This window comes from Bolinopsis microptera, chromosome 3, assembly GCF_026151205.1.
Source record: "Bolinopsis microptera isolate Bmic1 chromosome 3, MBARI_Bmic_1.0, whole genome shotgun sequence".
In the NCBI taxonomy this organism is placed as follows: Eukaryota; Metazoa; Ctenophora; class Tentaculata; order Lobata; family Bolinopsidae; genus Bolinopsis; species Bolinopsis microptera.
Genome location: NC_087074.1, coordinates 15,107,097 through 15,132,425, shown reverse-complemented (window position 1 = coordinate 15,132,425; position 25,329 = coordinate 15,107,097). Strand labels below are relative to the sequence as shown.

Genomic DNA, 25,329 nt, shown 5'->3' with positions numbered 1-25,329 from the left:
GGCGTGAACAATGAATTAACTAACGTCCTATAAGATGAAGCATTGTGGAATGTTGATGTTTAAATACCAGTGAGTACACACAGTCGTCCTCATTTCATGCGACCCTTTCGTGTTAATCTCTTAATGTCTTTTAGTTTCCGCCTTATTATATCGCAGCTTTTGCATTTGAATTCAACTATCTCAAATCTCCATTTAACTATCCCCTCATTTAAAAAAATCTCATAGTCAGTATACATGTGTATAGTCTGTATACATATGTATTATATAATACTCAATACTCATCATTTCGTTTGAAATTGTTCCAATTTTTAGAATTTGGAAGAATCCCCCATCCTGGGATTTACTTCTGAACAATTACAGTCCTTCAATATTATACCCGGCCCCCTTCGGCAATGCTGTTAAATTTGCACTAAACGTATTATTCGAATTAAATTCGCGTACGAATTTTTTTCTGAAAATTGTCGCACTTTAAAAAAAATACGGTAACAGGAAATCACGTGCCCATATCAAAATGTTCACGAAAGTTGGCTTTGTATGGTGGAATATTGCCAAAACATGTGCTTCCCGCGCGCAACACGTGCGTGGTTACTGGTTAGTGACTAGCGTGGGTACTGACCAAGATCGCAAGGGGTTAAATTTAGGTCATACCCGAAGACGTTATGCAATGGAGTAAACTAACTTCTCTTAATATACTTGAAATTACTTTATTTCCTCTACAGTCTAGTCTATTTGTCGAGATTTGTAAGTTCTAGTTTGAGATTTGAAGTATAACGTCACAATTCACATATTCAACTAGATTATAGAATCGAGAATGCTGCGCGTTTCCACTGCCGCATTTTTACCGAATTTTCCGCGCATTTTTTGGCGAATTTAACAGCCCTAAAAATTAAAACTTGAAGTTGTAAATTGGCGAATTATTCGCGTACTTTCTGAGAACTCTAAATACGCCGTACTTTTTGACGAAATTTTGGCGAATTTAACAGCCTGGCCGCGCCCTTCGGCCCTACTCTCACCTCTTCGGCCCTACTCTCACCTTCGGCCCTACCCTCACCCAAACATTTTGGTGTTTATGAGAGTTTGGTATTCTATCGTCTGCCAAAAAGAGCTTCAGGTGTCGGAACAGTGGCGTAACGTTGCCTGTTGGCGCCCCCCTGCCGAAAAAAGCGCCCCCCTGTTGGCGCCCCCTCCCCTTTTGGTGCCCCTCCCTAAAATTGAACAAATTAGGTGATTTTAAAGAATACGCCGGTAAAATCTCTAAAAAAGTGTGTATCTAGAGCAAAACGCGCAGTTTTGCTAGTACTTTAGCTAAGTTTTCGAAATTGTCCCACATTCAAACGACGATTTGGCGCCCCCCTAAGACGGCGCCCCCCTGCACAGCGGGGTCAGCAGGGCCTTTCGTTACGCCACTGTGTCGGAAAAGTATTCTTTTCTCTCAAAATAAAGCTATTTCTATATAGTAGCTTCCAAAAATTCATTCTAGCTTTTGCTGTTACTTAATTCCAACCAATTTCTACTGTTCGTTTATCTCTATTTACGATACTGAGAGTGATTGGTCGGAAAATAAGTGTACTAAAATCTAAACCTTCTAAATCTCTATTAGCTTGACAAGAGATGGCAGGCCCAGCTGAGGAGTTTTCGGAACTGTCTGCGGAGGAGATGAGTAAACAAGCCCCTATCATCAGACTGGAAATACAGGCAAGTCACGTGTTTATTTTTCAAGTTATAGAGTTTAGTTATGGTTAGTGATGAAATTTGTTTTCTAACTCCTTTTTTTCAAATCTTTTTGAGCTTTATTTCATGTTGCTACTAAATTTTATTTAGTGCTAAGTACAATATATTTACTTAGGTGTATCCTCAAGGAAGATTGGAGCAGCTCGATGGTAAGTCGCATATTATCATATTACACATTGATTATTATGTAAAGTATTGTGTATATTATTGTATATTATCATAATTCATGTGTACCTACTTGCTCCTGTTATGATAAGGTCTCCATTGAAATTTAAAACTGAGCCGAATAAGTGTAGTGAGTTACAGATGCACTCCTCGTATGCAAACATTTTGCTAGTTTCGTACTGTCAATAGTTAGAGGGTAATCTCGTGATTTTCTGTGAAAAATTAAAGATCATATTATCTGATATATCAGACGTTGCACGAAGCTTTATTGCAAACCTTAGAGAGACCCGTTGAATGTTTTAATGGGAAGACACGATCAAATGTTTAGTGCTAGTGTTTAGAAATATCGATTGTGTTTACAGTTTATAGAGAGTGTTTTTATAAAAAATGTTCATAGCGAGTGTTTTCATAGCGAGTGTTTTTATAGCGAGTGTTTATAAAAGGTAGTGTTTATAAAAGACAGTGTTTATAAAAGGTAGTGTTTATAATGTCAGGGATGTAAAAGCTGCCATGTAACGGGTTCAAATCACGTTGCTGCAGCTCTGGGAGAACTCATACCAATCGAGTTGTTGATTACCGTACAGTACTTTTCTGGGTTCTCTTCACTCTTTCTTTCAACTGCCGTACAAACCTGGCAGTTTTTATCTTGTGTGTTTTGTCGTTGTTCTCTGTTTGGGGTAACTACTGTGTGGTATGGAGCGTTTTCTTAGGTTTGAGAAAACTGTTTGAACACAGTTCATGATAGATTGAGCTGGATGTGCGACAACCGGAGGTTGTGTCGCGTGTTGTCGTTAAATCGTAACGATGACTCACGCGGGTTTCCTTAATAATCTATTATAATGAGAGACCTTTCAACTTCAATACGTTTGCTAATGTTCCCTCCATCTCTCCCTCTCTCTCTCTCTCTCTCTCTCTCTCTCTCTCTCTCTCTCTCTCTCTCTCTCTCTCTCTCTCTCTCTCTCTCTCTCTCTCTCTCTCTCTCTCTCTCTCTCTCTCTCTCTCTCTCTCTCTCTCTCTCTCTCTCTCTCTCTCTCTCTCTCTCTCTCTCTCTCTCTCTCTCCTCTCTCTCTCTCTCTCTCCCTCTCTCTCTCTCTCTCCCTCTCTCTCTCTCTCTCTCTCTCTCTCTCTCTCTCTCTCTCTCTCTCTCTCTCTCTCCCTCTCTCTGTATCTTGGACTCTGAGTAGTTTATTTGATCTCTAACAATTGAGGGTATTATTAGCTCCCGCTATTTCTTCATTTGTACTGATTCCCCTCATTGGTGCTATTTCAGATTTTGTCTTATTAATGAACGTTAATAATATCGGCTTCATGCTGATTACGTGCATGTTATAACTTTAAACTTCTGAGTTGATCTAAAAATAGTCATTGACTTATTAAAAGTGATTAATTATGGAATGTTGCAATGTTTCTGCAGCGAGATTCAAAAACAAAACTTAATTCCGTAATTTTTACTTTTGGGCATTAAACCGTAACTAAGCTACAAAATTTCTTCCATTCGAAATTTGATAGCTCCAATATTTTTACAATTTCTGTTGCCAATACATATTTATTTATTACCGTTTACTTTAGTTTAAACACCTTTTTATAAGGCAAAGTAAATTTAAAAGTCCAAGTAGGGCCCAGTAGTTGTGTTGAAAGTATATATTATGACAGGTATTTAATATTCATTATAACAAGTATTAAAGCACTGTATTTTTAAAACCAGACTAAATGTTATGGATAATAAGCATGTCTTCAGCTGTAGTAGGTAGCGTCTTGTCTACTGTAATCGGATCAGCCGGACAAATCCAACTATCAGTATCGGAGTATGTTCGAATTTTAAATATTACTAAAGTATGAGTCAAAGTATCGGAGTATGTTCGAATTTTTCAAAAATGTGGACGTTTGGCAGTCTTTCCTTTTTGTTAAAATGTCAAAACAAGTGTTTTGAAACACCTATTATACGAAGAGTGAGCTACTCTGTTTTGTATGGTTAAACGTAAATTTGGGTTTTTTTTAACAAACACGGTTACAGACAGTGAGAAAATTCAAAAAAATTTGTCCTAGTAATTTCATAAAGTGATAAGTCATAACATAAGTATATATAGCATAAGAAATAAGTATATCATTATCCTTACCAAGACCATGTTTCTGTAAATATTCATTGTCGTGACCCTGCTAAATTATTTTTGTCCGCTAACTATCTCCGCTGTCTCGGCCTAACGGGTCTACATATAAGCTGACAGAATGTTCGTGCTTTTACGCCTGCTAAATTTGATTGAAATATTTTGAACAGATGAAAATAGGATTGTCTTACACTTGTAAATGTGTCACCTAATTAGTGGAGGCACTAAAAGTATATGATATCTCTGTCCACACTATTTTAACGATAAGCGACGGCAGGCAGGACTTGGTTACTGTGCAAAATTGTTGGAAAATTATACATTTTAAACCCTGAATTAGAAAATTAGTATCGCAATATAATTCGGTGGGGTTTTTGTTGCATGCTGCTGATTGTATTCTACTGTTCATATAGTGTATACGTTCAACACATAAGATACTTCTAATTATCACTAAGCAACACGTGTTTTTACACGTGTTCTGCCTCCTTCGTCCCACATGACATTTTCGCGGCTTCTGATTGGCTCTTGATTTTGACCGACTGCTCTGATTGGCTCTCTGGTGCTTTTTGTCACGTGGCCATAATTCTTTCGTAAAGCAAGGGCAATTCAAGCTGCAATCCGACGGTCTGTGTTAAATTTAAGTGTAATTCCGGTAGTGAATATATATTGTGGGTTTGTAGCCATGTTGCGGGCTAGTTAACCGAGACGTGGCATCGTCTCCAGGTAACGGAGAACAGAGGCACGGTCTCGTCTTCAGGTAACGGAGACATGACCCCGTTTCCAGGTAACGGAGACATGACCCGTCTTCAGGTAACGGAGACATGACTCTGTCTTCAGGTAACGGAGACATGACCTCGTCTCCAGGTAACGGAGACATGGCCATGTCTCCAGGTAACGGATACATAACTCCGTCTCCAGGTAACGGAGATATGACCTCATCTTCAGGTAACGGAGACATGACTCTGTCTTCAGGTAACGGAGACATGACCTCGTCTTCAGGTAACAGAGACATGACCTCGTCTTCAGGTAACAAAGACATGACCTCGTCTCCAGGTATCGGAGACATGGCCATGTCTCCAGGTAACGGATACATAACCCCGTCTCCAGGTAACGGAGACATGACCCGTCTCCAGGTAACGAAGAAAAAACCCCGTCTCCAGGTAACGGAGACATAACCCCGTCTCCGGGTAACGGAGACATAACCCCGTCTCCAGGCAACGGAGACATTTTATCTCCACATTATTTGACCCCAGTTTCCACACGCGTCTACCTCTCACTTCAATGTTGTTTCTAGTTACTGCAGGAGCACAGCTGTTGCAACGCCGGCCTCTTTTGTACTGTTCAGTGTTTAGTAATACCGCTTAATTTTAGTTTATTTGATATTTCGAACTTGGAAATTTGAGATGTCAAATATTTCCAGACTTTCTACATGTTTGATTTAGAAATAGAATCTTCAAAAGTATCTGTCGAAACTCGAATTTCGTCATTCCAAATTCCAATTGCATTCTTTTAACTATGCATTCAATACTTGGAACGGAAGTAAAACTTCAAGTTCTGTTCCACTTTAATGTACCCATGACACATTGATACAGGTTCCATCGTCAATACAAGTGTCAACATCATGTATTAGGAAACTTCAAAACAATGGGCCCACACTAAATGTAACATTGCTATCTTTATTGTCGCTCAGTTGCTAGCGGATGATTACGTGAGTTGACTGTTTACTGTTGTTTCGAATCCACTTTTCTTGATGTAACATAAACATCGACCCTGCCCTTATATTGTGTACCCTGTGTACCTTCATTAAGTACTTTGTTTATTTGCCGTATAATGACTGTTGGGTTGGGACTCTCCAGCCACATCCAGCTTTGGCTATTTGTTGAGTGAATGCGAACTCTCTGAATATTTATTTGAATAGGCAACCGTTTGAAATAAAAAGCATTGAATAATTTACAAAACATTAAACAATACGGATCAAATTTTAAAAGCCTGGACATCAACACCAGGTTGCTGTCTAGCTGCTTAACTGTCCATCACACGTCTCCACACTTTGTATACCAATATTGGGGTAACTTCTGCGATAACGTTATCAATTTGAAGCAATGTATTCATTAGAACCGAATGTTTGTCTCGCTAATAGTATTGAGACTGCCACGAACTAAAATGATAATTGACCAGTAGCTTAATTGACGCCTATTGCATGCTACCAGTGGCGGTCTCCTAACCGGTGACCTTGTCATCAATAGATTAGCGCCATTGAGTGGATATAAGAGAGCCGTCACATTTCAGCAGTGGGACGGATGAAAAATACCACTGCGCAAGAATTACTATAACAGAAAATTTTTTAGCTCCATAGTATAAAGTTCATAACATGTAAAAAGTCTGAACGTGCCAATGCCTCGCCCTATGGCCTATGGGTAAGGGTGTGGCTCTGAGCGGTTGTCGCCGCCAGCCGTCGCTAGCCGCCGATAGCCGCCGCTATCCGCCGCTAGGTCCCTCCTCATATGAGGGAATATCGTGATGTGTACCGTGATGCAGTTCATTTTGCGGCTGTCTCCTACTTCACTCACGAGATTGAGGGTACTGCGCAATAAGCGCATGTTTTTAAAACTTTTAGACGATACTTTGCCAAGCTGTTGTAACCCTGAGTTTTAAGTTTTACGATTTTAAAGTATTCGTTTTTGTCCCACGAATAACAACAGTTTTATAGACAGAACTGTTTTTAAATGGCGTCCAGAACGGTTTTTAAATGGCGTTAAACCGACTATTATGTGACCGTAAAAAACATTAAACGGTTTCTATATTTCACGACAGCTATTTGTATGCAACATAAAATGCCCAATTCCACCGTCTCCCTCTTTGAGTATCCAGATGTTTTATATATTTTGGCTGATGCATAATTTTAATGCGTTCTGATTGTGTAATGCGTTATCCCTCTTTTTTAATTAAACAATTGAACCAGGCTAAACAGTAGTAATATATGTACACGAAATTGCTTTAGAAATATTCTCTCCGTGCGCTGATGTTACCCAAAATACCCTGATATACTCGAATTAAGGCAGCTACTGACGGATAATATTTTTAGATTTCTGTAAACCCGTGTCATGATAGTCTGTGCGGTTCGTACGGTGCTAATTTTCTTTAAATTCGTGAACAAAAAGTTGCCCTGTTCACCAGTGCCATTCCTGCAATGTGTGATATATAAAATGATATAAAATGGAAAGTTCGAGCAGGTCTATAAGTCTATAGTATAGACTCTATACTATCCAGAAGATTGAAGAACCTTAGAGAACAAAAAATAGCAGAATTATTCTTTAGTTACTTCGCTGTAACTCTTTAAACATTCAATGTAAAGGGAAACCACGTATCAATTATCAATTACTACACTTATTATCAATTATACAATATTATTAATTGAGTTCTGTTCACACTGTTTACACTAGGTTCACACTGTTTATCTACTATTCATTAAAAAAGAAACTGTTTATCAACTATATGCACTATTATTAAACTGTGTTCACGGGAATTATTATGGGAAGTTTTCTTCTTTATTATGATTCAATTATAAACGGAATTTAAAGCATCAAGTTAATATATTTTGCGTTAAAAATCAGATACCAAGAGTAACGCACACATATGATTGTTGAAAATATAGCAATTTTTCTATAGAATTAGAATATATTTGCCAAGTACTAATTTATAGACTTTGAACTTATTATTAAAACGGAATGCGTTTTGATTTTATAAAGCCTCTTTAATGTTTAAGCGGGGCCTATTTACTATTTATGATTAAATTATAAGCGGAATTTAAAGCATCAAGTTAATATAGGTATTTTACGTTAAAAATCAGATACCAGTGGTATAAACAGACACTTATGATTGTTCAGACTTCAAAATATGGCCATTTTTCTCTAGAATATATTTGCTTGCGCTAATTGCCTGTCACTAGGATCTACATTTTCACAAACCAGACTAAAATGATTTTGACCAAGAACTATTTGATAATTTTAACCTAGATCAATTCAGACTTCAGATGTTTCCTGCCAATGCAACTACCGGCCATGTTATGTGATGTTTCGTGCGTAACTTGCCAACACATGCGTAATTCAATAAGAACCTGGAAATTTGAGTAATACCAATTGAGATAAGTAGCATAATGTTTCAGTCATATGAAAATCTGAAGTGCGTGGTGCGTCTTTTAACTGTTAACTGCGCATGGGTAGTAATAGTATTATATTTGTGACTGACTAAATCTACTTAAGATTTATTTTTCTCTGCCTTTGTTAGGCTTACAAGCCTTCAATATTTTCACTGTCCAGATGCTCACATGATCACTCTAACAAGTTCATTCTTTACACATTCTTTGCGAATGATTTACATCAGATACTGTTTAGCACCTTGAGTTTCTAGACAATATTCTTGCGTCACCCAACATTTTCTTTATAGTCAGATTCGTGGCCACACAGCTGATTCTTCGCTATCCGCATACTTATGAATGAAGACCTAGTAAAGTATTGTAAAACATTTGCGTCATGATTTCCGTCACGTTTGTCGTCATATATCGGAGATGGAAGTTTTGGACAATTTTTTATTGTTTATAATTAAACTTTATAATTCTTTAATTACTCCCGTCAACTTATTATGTAATTTAGAGGTGTCAACTGTTGAAGACCACTTCTTTAATTCCTACATTGTATAGATTTAAGACTGAAATGATTCGTTTTGGATCCCCGAACCGTCTTGCTGAGGCTTCTGAAGCCTTAATGGTGACTTACTTTTATTGTGGGAACAACCAGAAATTCCTTATATTTCTTTAAAATATAGCTCTGTTTGTTACTCAATTTCGAGACAGAACTCAGTACTGAGAAATTTACAACATATAGTGAAAACTTTGTATTAAAGTGTCTGGTCTTGGGATTGTTGTATTGAAAAGTTATTTCCTGAATGAGAATATGTACTGTCAAATAATTGGACATGCCTTCGGGTGAGACTAAAAAATAAGCTGAACAAGACATAAAATGCTGAAATAGTTTCATCGAAAATGTACGTTTTTCTGGAGGCTCCGTTCAACCGAACGTATATGTAAGACATCAACATGATTGCCACATTTTTTACACCAAGCATGTAACTTGAAATATTCTGATTTGATACACTCTCAGAAGGTGTTGTGGTGTTATAAGGTGTTATGTTGTGGCCCGGAGTTATTATAACGTAATCCAATCAGTGGATAGTACCCAGTTTTCTCATCTCCACTCAAGTTTGCATGTCTCTATGCAAACTGCGTTCTCATAAAGTTAACATCTTTTGTAACGAGGTTCACGGTTCCTTAATGCAGATCAGTTTTCAGAAATTCGATCATTTCCCACTTCTTGAAACGGTGTTGTCCGTCGTGTCAGTGCAACTGTGTAATGTAAGTGTTTTCTCCTCCTTATATTCTATTGTTTCTGTCTGATCAGATAAGAGGCAAATGACGTGACAAGTTGTCATGACAATTTATTTCAGTTACTGATGGTTTGTGTGTTTCATTGTTGTTTAAATATAGATCTTAATGTATCGTTTTCTGTTCCCCGAGAGTTTTAACTTAAGCAAAGGGATACAAAATTAAATATTTTTATAGCATATTATGTCACTATAATTTCTCGCGCGGACGGATATTTATTTTTCTACGGTGCGGTTAAAGCCAAAAGTAAAATAGTTATTAAACTATCGAATCCCGTGATGTTGAGTTGATATTTCAATTGTAATCTTATTATTTAGTTTGTTGTCTGTCGACAATCTAGAAAATCTTCGTAAAGAATCCCATAATAGATCAGAAAGGTGGATAATGTTCAATTTCAGGCCTATATTATGATGCATTTAATTATTATAAAGTTATATTTTTTCTTATTTATCACGTTTGTCATTGCAGGACTGGTTTAACTGTTTAAGCTTTTTGGGACATTATTTAACGAACAGTTAGCTAATATATTAGTTATTAGTTATACATATATATGTCAGATTGCTACTGTTACGTCTTCCTTGGTATGTTGATCGCTTTGAAAGTGCAACTTCATTGATTTATGTACATTCTTTTAGTCAAATTGCATTAATGTAACGTTAGGATTGTTACACCGTCAGTAACTCTTTGTTAAACTCCAGTGTTGGCTCTGCTCACTAGTGACTAGTGATTTCCAGAGAAACTTACTAGCTTAACCGCTAAATGTTAATACTATCTATTAAATCTAATTTCTGCCGCCCAGGAATTGCTCTGAAATACATATTTGCTACAAATGTACGATCTTTAGATGATTAACAATGTGTCCTACTTCTCCATATGTATTGACATTGTTGGATTAGTCTCTTTACTCAAATTTCGGGAAGGAATTGCTCATGTGATAGTACTGATGTAGGCTTCAAGAGCCGCTTGGAATCGGAAAGAAACTTTATGATTTACATCGATTACAGAGCTCGCGCTCCAATCACACGAGCGCTCCGATTATGATGTCAAAAACTCTCTAATCAATTGCTAAGTACTGATAGTCAATATGTTGTGACACTTGTTACTCGTTAGTAGTTTATCTGCATTATACGCTGAAACACAAATCACGTGACAAAGCGAACGCTTAATTTATTCGCTTGAGCAGCACAGCAACATTTTCAGGAAGCTGGAACACAATTAGGTTTCTTTTGACGCTGTGTAATTCGGCTCGACGTACATATCTTGAAGCTGAGTACATGTATCCAGCGCGTTGAGCTGTACATCAGTTTGACCGCATTCCTCAGCTTTTCATCATGAATTTCAGGAATTGTACCCTGTTAAAATTCCGTCCGCCGGAGCCGGAAACAGCCCTCGGAAGCTGTAAAATATTTTACATAACATGCGTTATTTGTAGCGCAGGGTACGATTGTGACAGGTCTTTAGGTATACTTCAGTAGTAACGTGTCATCACCAATTGTATCCCCGACCTGTATCTCCAGACACCACGTGACATCTCTTCATTTGACTGGCAAGTCACGTGATGCTCCTTCATTTGACTGGCGAGTGTTTTCATGGCAAAGTGACAGCGCTGCCTGACCTAGTGGTCGAGATGGTTAGCTCCGGCCCGAGTTTCAGACAGCTGACTCACTGTCTGCAGTATGCGGTCTGCTAGGTGAAGGCGATGATGTCCAGTACAATTACGGATACTCGGGTTTCAAAACCTGAGTTTTTTGCTGATTGGTTTGCTGTTGTTATCCAAAATCGCTTTTTTATTCCGTTTTAAGTGTACTGATTTTGTTCAGGATACAATATCAATTAAATGTCTTGCTAAAGCTTAATATTTATTGTATTTCGTTGTACGCATCCTCACCAAAAACCATAATGATATTAATTTTGCTTTTATATTCTTTTTGACAGGATGTTTTTAAAGAAAATTAATGTTATTTATATAATTAACATCTCTGCTTAGTCTAATCAATATTTTATATATTCGTACTCTTCAATCTGGGTAGAGAATAAACGGGCTTCGATTTGCCGGCAATAGTTTGTTTCCCCAATTTACTGGTGTTATGTTTAGCTAATAAAATTGCAATTATATTTACAGTGTGCTATGCGAAAGTACTTTCAGCAACTCTTTTGGTTGCAATTTTAGAGCTCCCTAAACCTTCCTTATTTCATCACCGATAACATTTCTTCTCCTAATTGCAGGATTGCAATAATATTTATTTTAGTTTCACAGCCGTCAATTAATACTTTGTTTACAACGCTCTATGTTTTTCATTAATACTTTTCTGAAAGATTTTAAGATTCCTAATTGGACTGAGACTCTATAATACATTAATGTAACTAATGTCGGGGTGATGTCTGATCATATTAATGCTGGATATATTTATTCCAAAGTCGTAATAAATAATTAGTTTAATAATATTCAATTTAATAATAATTAGTCTAATAATATAAGATAAAGCGAATCCTTTAAAAACAAATAATCTTCAATAATCATGCCAACTTATCAATCGAGTTTATAATTTTTGATAATACAAGCGTCAAGACTCAAGACCTATGATCAACAGTCTCATTTCATCGTAGAATCACGGTCTGTAAAAAATATTGGCTCCCATCCATCCGATCAGGTGGTACCACAAATGATGGATAGGTCGCGTTAAAGCGCAATCTTATTAATCAAATATTGGGCAACCGCACGATGGATGGCACATTACAAGATACGACAATCGCTTTATCATTTCTTGTGTTTCTCGTGAAGTAAGGCGCTTTACTTGATAACACAATCGCTTTATCATATTTTCTTGTATTTTTAGTGAATAAAGTAAATATTTTACTGTGGTTATTGTTTCCATAGATTACAACATCAATACTGCACATTCAATAGTTTAGACTGATATGTATGAACACATCATTCACTCCATACCCCAAATTCCTCGCTGTAGCATTTGACCCTGCCTCACTACAATACCTCAGATGGAAATGAGAAACCCGCTCCTCTCCAAGATAGTATATAAACTATCACATCCCCATATTCTGATCCTCTTGCATATTTTACTGTAGACTGAAGCCGCATACTTAACCCAATAATCAATCAACAGGTTTGGGAAGAGGGAGCTCACAGCAACTCACTGTGTGTTCGTTCTACTTACAATTCAACTCACTAATTCCCAGCTCGTATATGTTATTAGCGTTGTTTTGTTTGTCCTCATGGCGCGCTCAGCTGCTCTGTATAATCGCTTCCTCACGTTCAGTGCAGTGTGTTACTTTTTGTAACACTTTTTGTCACACTTGTTGTAAACCGCTGGCCAGGACTTTTGATTTGTTGCCTAGTCAGGCGTGCCTGTGACGTGGGAAAGTCCGCTCAGATCTGACAGGCCACACATTTCTCAAAGTCTCATCGAAAGTCCGTGCTGCCGCTCTTTTTAATGCTGCCATGGTATTTGTTCTGGTTGGCATGGTATTTGTCGAGTGGAGGCAGTTTTATCCTCCACCTCTTAGCTCGTCTCTTGCTGGGTAACAGAATCCTAGGTCGCTGCTTGGGGAGATCACAAGTAAACTCGTTAAGATTAACACTAGCTAGCTTCATATTCTGTCTTGCTACTGGCAGAATCTTGTTCTGCCGAACCAACTGTTCCTGTCTTTTGGTCTGGATTGTGTTCCTTATGTTCCTCCGGACTGCTGCTATGATCTCCTTAGTCCTAAGGTTCTGCTCCATGAGGTCGTCGTGTTGCTGGGAGATCAGAGCGCTGATAGCTGCGTTCTGGTTGTCTATTGCCTGGGCTGTTAGTCTGGTGGGAGCATCTCGTGGTGGGGTGATGAAGGTGGCGTCCCGGCGCATTGGTCGGGTTTTGTGTGGAACCGTCTTGGTGATGTCTGGACTGTTCGGTTCGGCTGTTTCTGCTATTGTTTCGATTCTTGTCTCTGTTTTGCTGTTCATTCCAGCTAGAACGGCTGGCTTTTTCTGGGAGTTTCTTTCAGGTATCACTCCCCCATTTGCAGCGAATACACCGTCACCCTCAGTGAACTCAATATTCTCATCAATATTTTCTAATGTTTGCTTCATCTCTTTACCACTTTCATTTTCGGTCTCCATTTCTATGATGTCCTCTCTTTCCATTTTAGTAAGCTCCTGCGACATGTTCTCATTTTCTTTATCTTCTTCTTGATCTGGGGTGGTTTCTACACTGCAACTGACATCTTTGTGAAAATTATCTGAATCCTGAGCTACTGTTGGTGTTTTGACCTCTAGGTCAGACATTTCATTGTGTGATTCCTGGAAAATGATAAGTGTAATAGCGTAATCCCTCACTCATCTGTAAATGTAAATAAAAATATCAGTCGATTTCAAGAATTAAACCAATCAGTGTCGAACATATGCTATTGTTAAATGTTAAGTTAAGAAAATGTAATATTAGCAATCAGCATTGAGTCAGAACACGAAACTCGAAAGTCGCCATAGCAAAATACCACACCGAACACAAATGCAGTATGATAGGAGCACTCAAAGTATTCGTGATGACTACAATTTGAGTGCAGGATGCTGCTTGCCAAGCTATTTCCCGGCCGTAATGATAGCTGCATGTCACTACGATTACGGTACTGATGGTCTCAGCCACTCTCCGCCGACAACTGCACGTGATGTGACTCATACTTTGGGCCAAAACTCAGAACATGTTGACGCCCTGCAATCAAAACGTTAAACTGAAATTGGTGGAGAGAAGTACAGTTGGACAAACATAGTTTGACAAATATTCTGATCGCGTCATCTCCAGAAAAGATGTTCAAAAATTATAAAGCGCTTAGGAAAGTTGCTCAGTCCACAAAATATATGAGACTTATGAGTTATGATTCCGACACAAACCATAATGACTCCGACAAACCATTATATACTGAGGTAGTACATTCTCTAATCTAGATTGAGTACAGGGTCGCTCGCCATGGTGGGTGTCCCACTGCTCAGTATGTGTCCGGAACCACGTCCCATCATTGGTCTCTAACTCGATTCTCGATATTACCCATTAGTGAATCTTACCTCGCTGTGTGTGTGTATGTACAAAACATAATTAATTTACACACGCACGCACGGAGGTCTAGCCGGAATTATATTCTGGTATAAGTTGCTGTTGTAAATTTATAAATTTCGTGCTCGATTTAGATTCACGTTTTATGAGTGTTAATTGGTTTGTAATTAACTAAAATAAGTAGGAAGCCCAGCTGTGGTCCCATTGTTATAACGACCGCATGATAGACTCTATAGCGGTTAGAGTAGATGAATTGTTTTCCATATCGTTACGTGGCACTTCACTATTATTTCACCCTGCCTTTGTGTCACTTCACTATTATTTCACCGGCTTGCCTTTGTGTTTGTTTTGCCTTCTTGCCCTCTCACTGTCTGTCTTGGCGCCAGTCTCTCGATAGAGATTATACTATTATAGCACTACACAGCAGCTAGCCATCAATTTTTGGCGAGACCTAATGAATAACGCTTTGCATAAATATTGAATATTATGCATAGCTTTCATAAAACGTTAGACTTTTTGTTGAGATCTGTGGTTTCAGGAAGAAACAGCTCGGTGTTGCTAAACAATCGGCTGCACATTTAAAATAGAGCAATTTGAAGGAAACCTTGCAAGACGCGGCACAGTGCGTAAATGTTTGAGTTATTAGCTGACCCAGTTTTTATTTGCCTTTCAAAACACTACTACCAACAGCTGTTATTATACAATATTTGTTCGTCGTGATAATTATAAACCGTAATTATGAGTTCTCCAATTCCTGCAAAATAGTTAGTAGGTAGTAGTTAGCAGTTAAAATAGCGTAACCAATGATCACTGTACTGTGCTATTGTCTTCATTCAACGCACCATCGCATCAGAAGAGGGGACTTGCATTGTCTTCTACACTTTTCTTCCTTTCATTTCTCTTACTCAAATATGAATGTGTAGTTTACTCCTCAATTATTTGTCGGTAGAATTATTTTAATATTCTACTCTTCATTTAGTTGACGGTAGAGTTATTTTAGTACATTTTGTTTTGTGCGGCTTTCTCATGTTGAAGTTGTTGACAATCGTCTGGTTATCTACCCGGATCTCCTGGTCCTGAGGGAAACTCCTTTTTGTAACCCCCCCAAACCAAAGTGGTAAAAAAGTGGTCATTGTGGATTTTGCTGCAGTCAGAAATTTTGGGAACTCTCTGGAATGATTCCTGGGACCTGTCTCGACCATTTCCCGTTAAAATCGCTTTGTTGCGAATTTTTTCCGACAAAGACTTAAATTAGGACGTATTTGACTGTACTACCAAACTAACAGTAAATGAAGCAAGCATGATGCTAAATGGCGGGAGGCTTCTATGCTAGATCTGATCTGTTAATAGTCAGCTGCACAAGTTTTATAGTCAGGTCATCAGGGTCAAGCGTGCTGAGTGTGGAAAACTGTCTCTGCGAGATACAGATGTGTTACATCTGAGCTGTTGATTATGAGCTCTTAGCTCCACAAGCCACGAGATAATGATGTGTTAATTGATTATACTGTCTGTTAATTGACGGTTAATCAGACCATGAGAATGGCGTGAGAACATGCAGGAAACAAACCCGAATTACAGCAGCATTTTTCCCAAAATACCCACTTTTTAAGATAAATTAAGTTGCAATTATTTCCTCTTCCAACTCCGTAATTTCCCCGACATATTTGTGTGATTACCAATACTTCCTGACCAGGTCTCTCCCCACATTACCCCACCAATTACCAGCCTGGCCGTGTCCTGTGGTATTCTCCCTGATCAGTCTATAATCAACAGATGTGTGTCTTCACGCATATTGTCTGACACAATGTCTGAGCCATATTATCGACATGAGCCACAGGTCAGTGGGAGTTTAAAATGTCGACTGATTTGAGTAATTCTGGGTTCCGACCTATATCTTGGATAACCCATAATATCCCCCTTTTTTGTCATTTTAAATCCAATCTTTTACGGCGTTTCTCCCCAAGAATTAGATTTCCGCTTTGCCGTATTTCCTCAAATTGTTCCAAAATGTACAAAACCTACGTCATCATTACGTCATCATTAAGTCATCACCCCACCGAATTGGATCAACTTGCCCCATCCCAGCCTCGCTATACCAATGACAGGTATCATTGTTTAGATAGGACTAAAAGCTGTAAATTAAGCTGCTCTTTATTTGGGTTACATGCGTGAGGTGAGCTCTATTTGTTTTGGTGTCGTGAGGCATATTCGTTTCGTGAGAGAGAGAGAGAGAAATATTCGTTTTCCTTCTTGTCACATCGTTAAGTTTCCATTAGTTGTCGCTGTTGACGTTTCTATATTCCCCAATGGCGGCCCCATAAAGTTACTTTATTAGACTTTAAACAAATGACCCGCGGTATTAACGAGTCTACTGGATGTTCCAGAATCCTCTTTCCTCCTCCTTTCTCTCTTCTTTCTCCTCCTTTCTCTCTAATTCTTTCTTCGTTCACCCTGATACAGAATTCTGAGAAATGCTCCTGGTTGTTTTTTCTGCACTGAACATGCCTTCAAAAGAGAAGCAGTATTTTAGAAAACAAGCGTAATAAAAACCCCGAATTATATTCCTATCGTTTTAATGGTTGTTTGTTTGAGTTAGTTTGTTTGATTGTTCGGGCCATAGTGCAGGTTTCATCAAAGTTATTTAAGAGAATAAGTAGTCGGTAGCATAGACCGTCCGTTTAGTTGGGGGGGGGGGGGGGGGGGGGTTGTTGAGTTGTTGTTGAGTCTTTTTAATGTTGATCAGGTTTATTACGCGTGCCATACATCTGCTCTGCTCAGCTCACACCCTCAGTACAAGTATCTAAATATTAAGCTGGCTTGCTTGTTCCGCATTCCAGTACATTTTTGCGCATCATTGTAATCGTTCTTCAACCAGTTAGTCGGCAGTTTTACCAAAGCTATAGGTATAATCGTGTATGGGAAACTTCATCTCCCACCAAGAGCAATCTCCCCCATTGGCTGTTCCAACTCCCGAAACTATCCCTGACGGACATCCATTTGGCACCTCTATACCCCCGACCGCCTACTTGGATACCTTGACCACCTACTTGGATACCTTAACCTCCTACATGGATACCTCCACCTCCTACGTGGACACCACCACCTATATGGACACCACCACCTCCATGGACACCACCACCTCCAGCTCTGTAGTGTCCACCTCCACACCTACCTACTCTGATGACTGCACCACTAGGTCCTGCCTCTACTTTACTTTTAACAAGGAGAGTACTTTGCTGTTCGAGAATTGGAGGGTTGAGTCTGACTTTGAGTTCTGGATGGCAATGGGTGGGATTGTATGTCTCGCTCTTCTTTACGAAATGGTATGATATCTTCATATTTTGGTGAGCATCCTCTGGATTAACGACTAAAGCATTTTTTTATGCGAGTTTTCTTCTTGGAATTAGAATCAAGGCTTTCCTTAATTGTTGTGTCCACACCCGCAGGTAAAGAGTTTGCGATCATGCCTGTTGCTAGAAGCTCAGGCAGCAGCAGCCAATCCAGAAAACAAGCCCATCCTCCTCCGAGACCTGGAGAGACGCGGAGCTGAGGACCAGGCCACAGTGGACTGTCTCCAGCATCTACTGTGTGCTATGTTCTACATGCTGGAGTGGACTCTTCTCTTCCTTATCTTTCTCGTCGTCATCGGGTTCAATGTTTGGAATCTCCTGGCTGCACTCACTGGACTAACTTTGGGGTACATGCTTTTTGGCAGAGGAAGGTTGAATTGAAAGGAATTTGGCTAACGTGGGAATTGAGCATAGCTGCACCATAGCTACGACTTGTTTCATTTGTCAATGTTGTTAGAAAACTTACAGGGGGCCGGGGACGGTGTTTAGTCCATTGTGCCTGGCTGACTAACTGTTAAACAGTTTTAGTTTTGTTAATCTGAACAGACTAATAAAAATAGAATATAGGTTTTGAAGTATGCCGATGTTTTAGTACTTTAGTAGCATAATTTAAATATCTCATCCACCGGCCGAGGTATTTCATTATGAGCTATTTATAGGCGATAAAAAACTGGATTTTTTTGTCTTGTGGACTGATGTGTTGTGATGATGTGCGGTGTTTTAGAGTTGACTGGTGACCAACTTGATGGTTTATAGTCGTTTGTTGTATATAGCGCTAAGTATCTGTGCAGAGTTATGTGTCCTTTACTCGGAGATCCTTTCTTATAAATTTGTGGAAAAACAAAAGTGAGCTTTATGCCAACCAGACGGTCAGTCATTACCACGTAGCGATATTGCTCGTGTCTGGGAGGCGGTAATTTGTCTCGGACGAGAGAGACCTGTAAAATGTCCGGTGGACTACCCTGGGTTGAATTGCTGCCTTCCACATTCCACACTACTCGGGAAAACTTACCGGTTTTCTCTTGACCACCTCCCCAATTGACACCCTTGGAAAGCTCAGCCTGAAGACTAGTGATGAAGCTGTGTTACCTGGTGGTGTTTCCCGAAATTACCACCCAGTTAGTATAGTAACATAGCGGTGTACATGTGAGTGAAGAACTCGGATAATATAGCAATAGCACCGTCCTCTTTAGTCTCGCGAGACCACATGGCTTCGTCACATAAAGGAATATTAATTATATACACTACGTTGAGATAATATATAAAGTGAACCATATGTTTATTGTTTATTGGTTGTTTCCCGAATGTTTACCCTCACACTTTGCTACATCGCCTGTGTTCGTGTCAATTCTTTCCCCTTTATTTCTTATACTGGTTACAATATAACCAAAGGCAGGGTATGGCAACTTGCTTCAACCTGCTTTAAGTTTTGCGACAATCAGGTGGTACCACGCCCAGACCAACATGCTTCATGAAACTGACTGAGTTCCTGACATCAATCTGATAAAATGAACCACACTCTGGAGTGTCGTGAAGTATAGAGTAAAACACAAGGTCCTCTTGAAGTTCAAGTATACTGTAAAACACACTAAAGACTGGAATAAGTGCCGGTGGTGTTGACTTGTGCCCGCTTTAGCGCGGTCTAGATATCCTTCCCTCTCTCTCTCTCTTTGTTGGTGCATTCTTGTACTGATTCTTGACCGGGTCTTCACGGCGAGCTAGAATTAGATTTCAGTTGAGAAGTTGACTTCCTTTTTTAATTCTCGCTTGTTATTGTACCTCCGACAGCCATGCTCTCCGTCACGACTTGCGTGGTCCGTCCATGATGTGATTGCTATAAATAAGTGCTACCATTCGAATCACTACAAGTCAGCTTGGTTTCATCTTGGCCTATCGTCGCATTTTTCGAACCTCTCGAGACTATAATTTAGGTGAAGGCATAACGTCTAAAACATGCGACTTTCCTTTCCTGACACCTCCCATTGGCTACTGTTTCTTTTTCTACCATCCTATTGGCTTCTGTCTGCCTCGAATTGCTGTGATAATGCTCGCTGATTGGCTGCTGTCTCTGGGAATCCCAGCTGATTGGACGGTCTAGTGGTCTGACCGTTTGGAGGGCCTTATGAAGCTGTCGGCTCCTGTCATCAGTACAATACTCCTAATATATCCTGTATCCACAAAACATAATCTTCTCAACATGCTGTAATCCTTGTTTTACCTGAGCCCGCTTTACATAACTAGAACATTTGAAACTTTATCTATTTTACACGGGCTATCAAGCTAATAGTTAATACCCACCCACGCTGCCTTCCCAAACTGGAAAACTTCAGTTAACCTCGTGAGCTCCAGCTCACTTTGAAGTTTGTAAGTTTGTAGCATTAGCTAGTACCTACAGGTGCTGTCGTGTCTTCTTTGGATATTTAACGCGTGAATTGCTTGAAGGGGAAAGAAGTTACTAGGCTTTCCAGGAGACCGTAACAAGTTGCATGTGGCATCCAGCATGGTGCACGTAGATAGGGTATCTATCATATATATGTGGGGATTCTGTGCAGCGCGCCGGCGTCTCCTGCTCACTTACAGTAAGTTTACTGAAGATAAACTAAGTGGTATTTACTCTATCTTCAGTCAACTTACTGCTATTCGTTTTTCCTCACCTCTCAGTCCCTTTCGTTGTTATGACGGTAGTTCTCTATCAGAGGAGACGTTGTGACGAAATAGCCACTGAGAGTCGGGACCTGAAGCTTTATGGCTAATCTCCATCATCTTATAACTTTATAATAATGTTACCCCCGCAATTTATCGGTATTGGTAGATCACGTAATTCCAATGTTTTGCTTTGAAGCTGTATCAATAATCGTATAACAGGCCCCCGAATTAGTCAGCTCTGGATTCAATTACCGTACGTTCTCACCGTGTTGACCTGTGTCTAATTAGCTTTAATCGAACTTGATTATAGCTCCTGCGGTCTACCGGCCAGGGACCCGTCCAGTGTATGTGTGTCTACTGTCTGGGGGTAACTGCACTTCATTGCGGTAAAACTATGTTACCTCTATAACAGTCCTTAATTTTAACTTCTGTAGTTATAGTTTTGTGTCTATAGATACAGAACTAAAGATAATTCTGTAGTTCTGTTTTAGTTCTCTTGGATCAGGGAAATTCTTTAACGCCTGGTTCTGTTGTGACGTTCTGTGGGTTGAATTTAAACGCAACCTATTGGGCGAGCTGGAGATTTTCATAGAACGTCGCTCTAAAATTGATAAGAAAACTATAGCCACTACAGAATAAGCAACCCTAACTTCCCTGGGTGTTAGCACGGCCCAGGACAAGTAATTGAGATGAGAGTTCAGTTAAAACTGGAGCAGCAGAATCGCGGCGAGCTTTACCCAGTTCTGTTGACAGTCTGTGAGGTAAGGTGGTCAGGGGGATCCTCGCTCCAACCTCCCCAGCATCACTAACACCTAGAGGGGTGACGTGGTAGTACCGGCACTAGCTGCCACTCGTATCAGGGCTCACAGCTTCACCCTCCAGACATTAGAGTGCACACATATGAAACTCCTGGCACCCAGTGATCAGGGCACATTAGCATTATAATATACCCGTGAAATATTCCCTGATATACCCCCACAAATTTGATGATCTCTCAGTCCCGGTAGTTTTCGCTAACGTTTTGTTTTACAAAAATATAGTTTTGTGTGTGTCGGAAGGTATCAAGAATCCAAGATGCACGGTCCGGAGGGGAAGATGCATTACGTTAAATCCTGTTCGTCTCTACATGAGCTAGGTAAGAGCTATGATCTGTATGTTTTGTAATATGCATACTATGATCATTATATAACAATATCATGCATGATGCGCTACCCTCTTATTTACTTATTCATCACTCCTGCTTACTGCTGAAAATAGTTCGTTTTTTCTGTTAGCGTTATTCTGAATTTCTACCAGTTTTAACGCGCTCCGAACTTGTTCTCTCTGATGTAGTATCTAAGAATGCACTCTAAAGATAGAGTCGTAAAAATTCCTGATATTTAGGCTACAGTAACGAGGAATGTTCTCGTACTACAATCTAAACTAGACTAAGTCGACACCGACGAGTAGTTAAAATAAAAATATTGCGAAGGAGCAAATATTTAGTAACTCTTCCCGTCAATAGTAGTGTTTTTAAGAATTTAAAATTTCGCCGTTTTTGTACTGTTTAACATTTTGTTGAGTGCACCTAGACTTCGATCATGAAAGTTGTAAGTAATCCGTGGACCGTGAGTAGTAAACTGTAAGTCGTTAGTTACTAACTATTACTGTCTGTTGGAAACCTGGTAGTGTGTCTCATTAGATGTAAGATACTTTTAACGATAATCATGCACTGATTCCAAGCAGCTACTAAATAAAAGAGTTCGCAGATATGATTCAATCTGTACTGTGTCACAACGTTGTGTCCGGGTTAAGTGTCATTATCACTGACAACAATTAAATCTTGTTGCTTCGGACACTAATCTTGAAAATGGGATGTCGCAGCTACTCGCTCTTCTCAGCATCACCTACCTACTTGCCTATGTAGTATGTAGGTATGTGACCTATGTTTAGTGTTTACTTTCGTCACCATATGAACGAAAGTAAACTCTACTTACTAGTTTACTTTAAGTAGTTGAACTTCTGGCAACCCACTACCCACTAAAGTTTTGTTTATTGCGACTGCACAGCAAATGGTTGGTATTTGGAGGAGTTAGTAAGTTATTTTTTGGAACCATATACATACCATTTTCTCATTATCAATCCTCCAAACTAAAAAGGAGATAAGGAGGACCACTCACACTTATCTGAGTAGATTGGAGATTGTCAGGAGACAATCAGAGCAAGACGCAAACCTGTTATTTGATTGGGGAGCGGCTGGTCACCTGACTTTCTGGGATCCAATCAGAGTGCTATATTTATAATATCATCTTTTTTTGGGTTTTGGCCCAAATCCAATTTTAAGCTGCAAAGATTTTTCCGGTTTACTCTATTCCAAGAAAATTAATACAGCATTAACGTTTATTCGTGATTTGAATAAAATCGCTGGGAAAACACAAACATGATATGTTATACAATCTCAACTGTTAAAATAAGTAAATCCACAGAAAGGATTAAATTCAGAGTAACACCATTCAGAGTAACACCATTTTATCCTCCCTGACATGACGTAAAATGTTGTATCTTATTACTTCCCGTTGGAATATAGTTGGAAAATACAAGGGGAGAAACTATTCGGCTCAGATCAGATTTGATAGAAATCAACACAAGCTGTTGTGTAGTGATATTACGGTTTGTAGTGATACTGTCCACCTATTACCTTCCTGAGTGCATACATAATGATTATTAATGAGCTTTTGTAGAGAAAGGTGTGGTTTAAGCGAAGAAGCGTCACATTTATACCCTCTACAATTTGTACCGTGCGGTATAAACTGCTATTTTTCTTATTCCGTGTAACTATTTGACTATTTCGTTTTGAATATTTGTCGCGGGTAGCCTTTCATTGGATATTTGCCGAAACAAAGCCCTAACTTGGAAAATTGCCTATTTATGAGACAATTCGCTCAACAATATCACAGTTTTAACATCTGTTTTAACCTTTTTTGCACTACTGTATCATCTTTCACATATTTGCTGATTTTTAATTAACTCGTGTACATAAGTGTTCAATTATTATCTTATCTTAACAATCCAACCTTAGAAGATAGCTAGCTACCTACCTAAGTGGTTAGAATTTGATTTGTAAGGTGCATAATGTTTTTATTACCATGCTAGAGCACTAGGTAAGGGTTTGAATGTTCCTTTTTGGGATATATTTTAATTTTCGGAGCATGTTCAGAATAGTAGAGTTTAACTAATTATTTTATAACAATAGATAAAGTGGTATTATACCCCACAAATACTGACTACAGAGATGAAGCAAATATATTATATAACGTGAGCTGTTTTGTCCGTTTTAGACCCCCTCCCTCCGCAAACCATTTTACACATAGTTATTGTGTATAAATTATACTAGCGTAAGATTTGACTTACAGTTACTTTAGGCTTACTTAACATGTAAGCCGCGTCCCTTAATGGATTCACTTAGTTTCTCTGCTTTACTTATTCAGGCTTATTTTATTATCATATTATTTGTTTCCGTTATGAATTTTTATTAATTCTATTTATTATTCTGCTTTCTTAGTGTTATAGCAGAGCAAGTTTATTATTATATTATTATTGAATTACTTGTTGAAACTTATTCAACCTGTTCGGAATCGTAGTTTTGTGTATTACGTTATGTTTCATAAACATCCGTTTTCAATTTAAAGTCGGTACTTTCTTTCAGCGATTGATCTTTTTTTTATTTATGTTATATTATCGAGCAAAAACTACAAACAAAGAAGTAAAGAACTTTTTGTAGGAACTTTTTATTATGAAAGTGGCTGCATGTAGACCACTCAAGGAAGGTTTTCCAATTTCCATTATACAGAATTCACATGCAAGCTCCTTCCCCCACCATCACAAATCCACACTCAAACATGTGAATAGACAGCCCCATATCGCTGACCCCCACTTATTTGCTCCATGTCAAATTATATCATCGACTTTTTGTTTGTTGGGCTGTAGCTGTCTGATAAGCAACAATAGGAACCGTTTTGCAGCGGCCTGTCCTGGTAACACACAGAGATATGCCCTCCTGGTGAGCTGTTGAGAAGCAAATTACTGTTTGATTGGCAGCCTGCCAATTGGTAGACAAGCTAGCAAATTACTGTTTCACCCCCGTAATGATTGGCAACCTGCCAATTGGTAGACATGCTGTCAAACCTCTTTCAGTGTTTTAAGACACATACACATATATAAGCAAGCAGAGCATGATGATTTTCATTAGTTTCGGTGTAGTAACTGTAAGTAGTTCTATGTTGTTTTTCATGACCGAGTTCATGTCCCTAAATTTCAGCAGTTTCTTCACAGCACGTGCATTCCCTCGAATACGTCAAATATCTCGAACAATCATCCTCCTCCAAAAACTTGGAATATTCCCAAGATTGTCCATAGATGGCTCACAATATCCTGATGAAAGTGTTGCATACTAGTGTTGAGTTGTAACTCAAAGCGCCGTTGCAATTTGAGTGGAACGTACGTTTAGTATGATTCAGTATTTACAATGTTTTCTTGCGAGTAGTCAGCGCTAATTTCAGTCCACGTATTATTGTGATGTTAGCATATTTTACTGGAAGCTGTAATTGTGGAAGTAGACAAACCAATTAAATAGAAAGTTTAATTAAAGTTAAAACCTGTTGTCGAGCTGTGCTGCGTTTGGTCGTGTTTTAACTGTTGGCGCGCACTTACCTTGAATCGTGTGGATGTTTTCCGGGAAAACTCAGAGTTTAACATCACCTGGCATCAACTTCAAGCATCCATCTAGTTTTTGACACCGTTCTACGTATAAAAGATGCCATAATAAAGTGTCATAGCTTGTAGTGAGCTCACACAATAATGATATTTGTTAT

General features: G+C 39.0%; 1 protein-coding gene across 3 annotated transcripts in view; it reads left to right on the top strand.

Annotated features, from left to right (window-relative positions):
- Positions 1 to 1,594: 1,594 nt before the first annotated feature.
- The window catches only part of LOC134812986 (myosin light chain kinase, smooth muscle-like), a 47,841-nt gene continuing 24,106 nt past the window's right edge, over positions 1,595 to 25,329 (top strand). For 2 of the 3 annotated variants that reach the window (XM_063820628.1, XM_063820622.1), the window contains exons 1-2: positions 1,595 to 1,695; positions 1,847 to 1,880. In XM_063820628.1, coding sequence (XP_063676698.1) covers positions 1,612 to 1,695; positions 1,847 to 1,880 — 118 coding nt within the window. In that variant the 5' untranslated portion in view covers positions 1,595 to 1,611. Of the gene's footprint in view, positions 1,696 to 1,846; positions 1,881 to 21,498; positions 21,615 to 25,329 lie in introns of those variants that run through there. The other variant, XM_063820623.1, reaches the window with a different exon arrangement.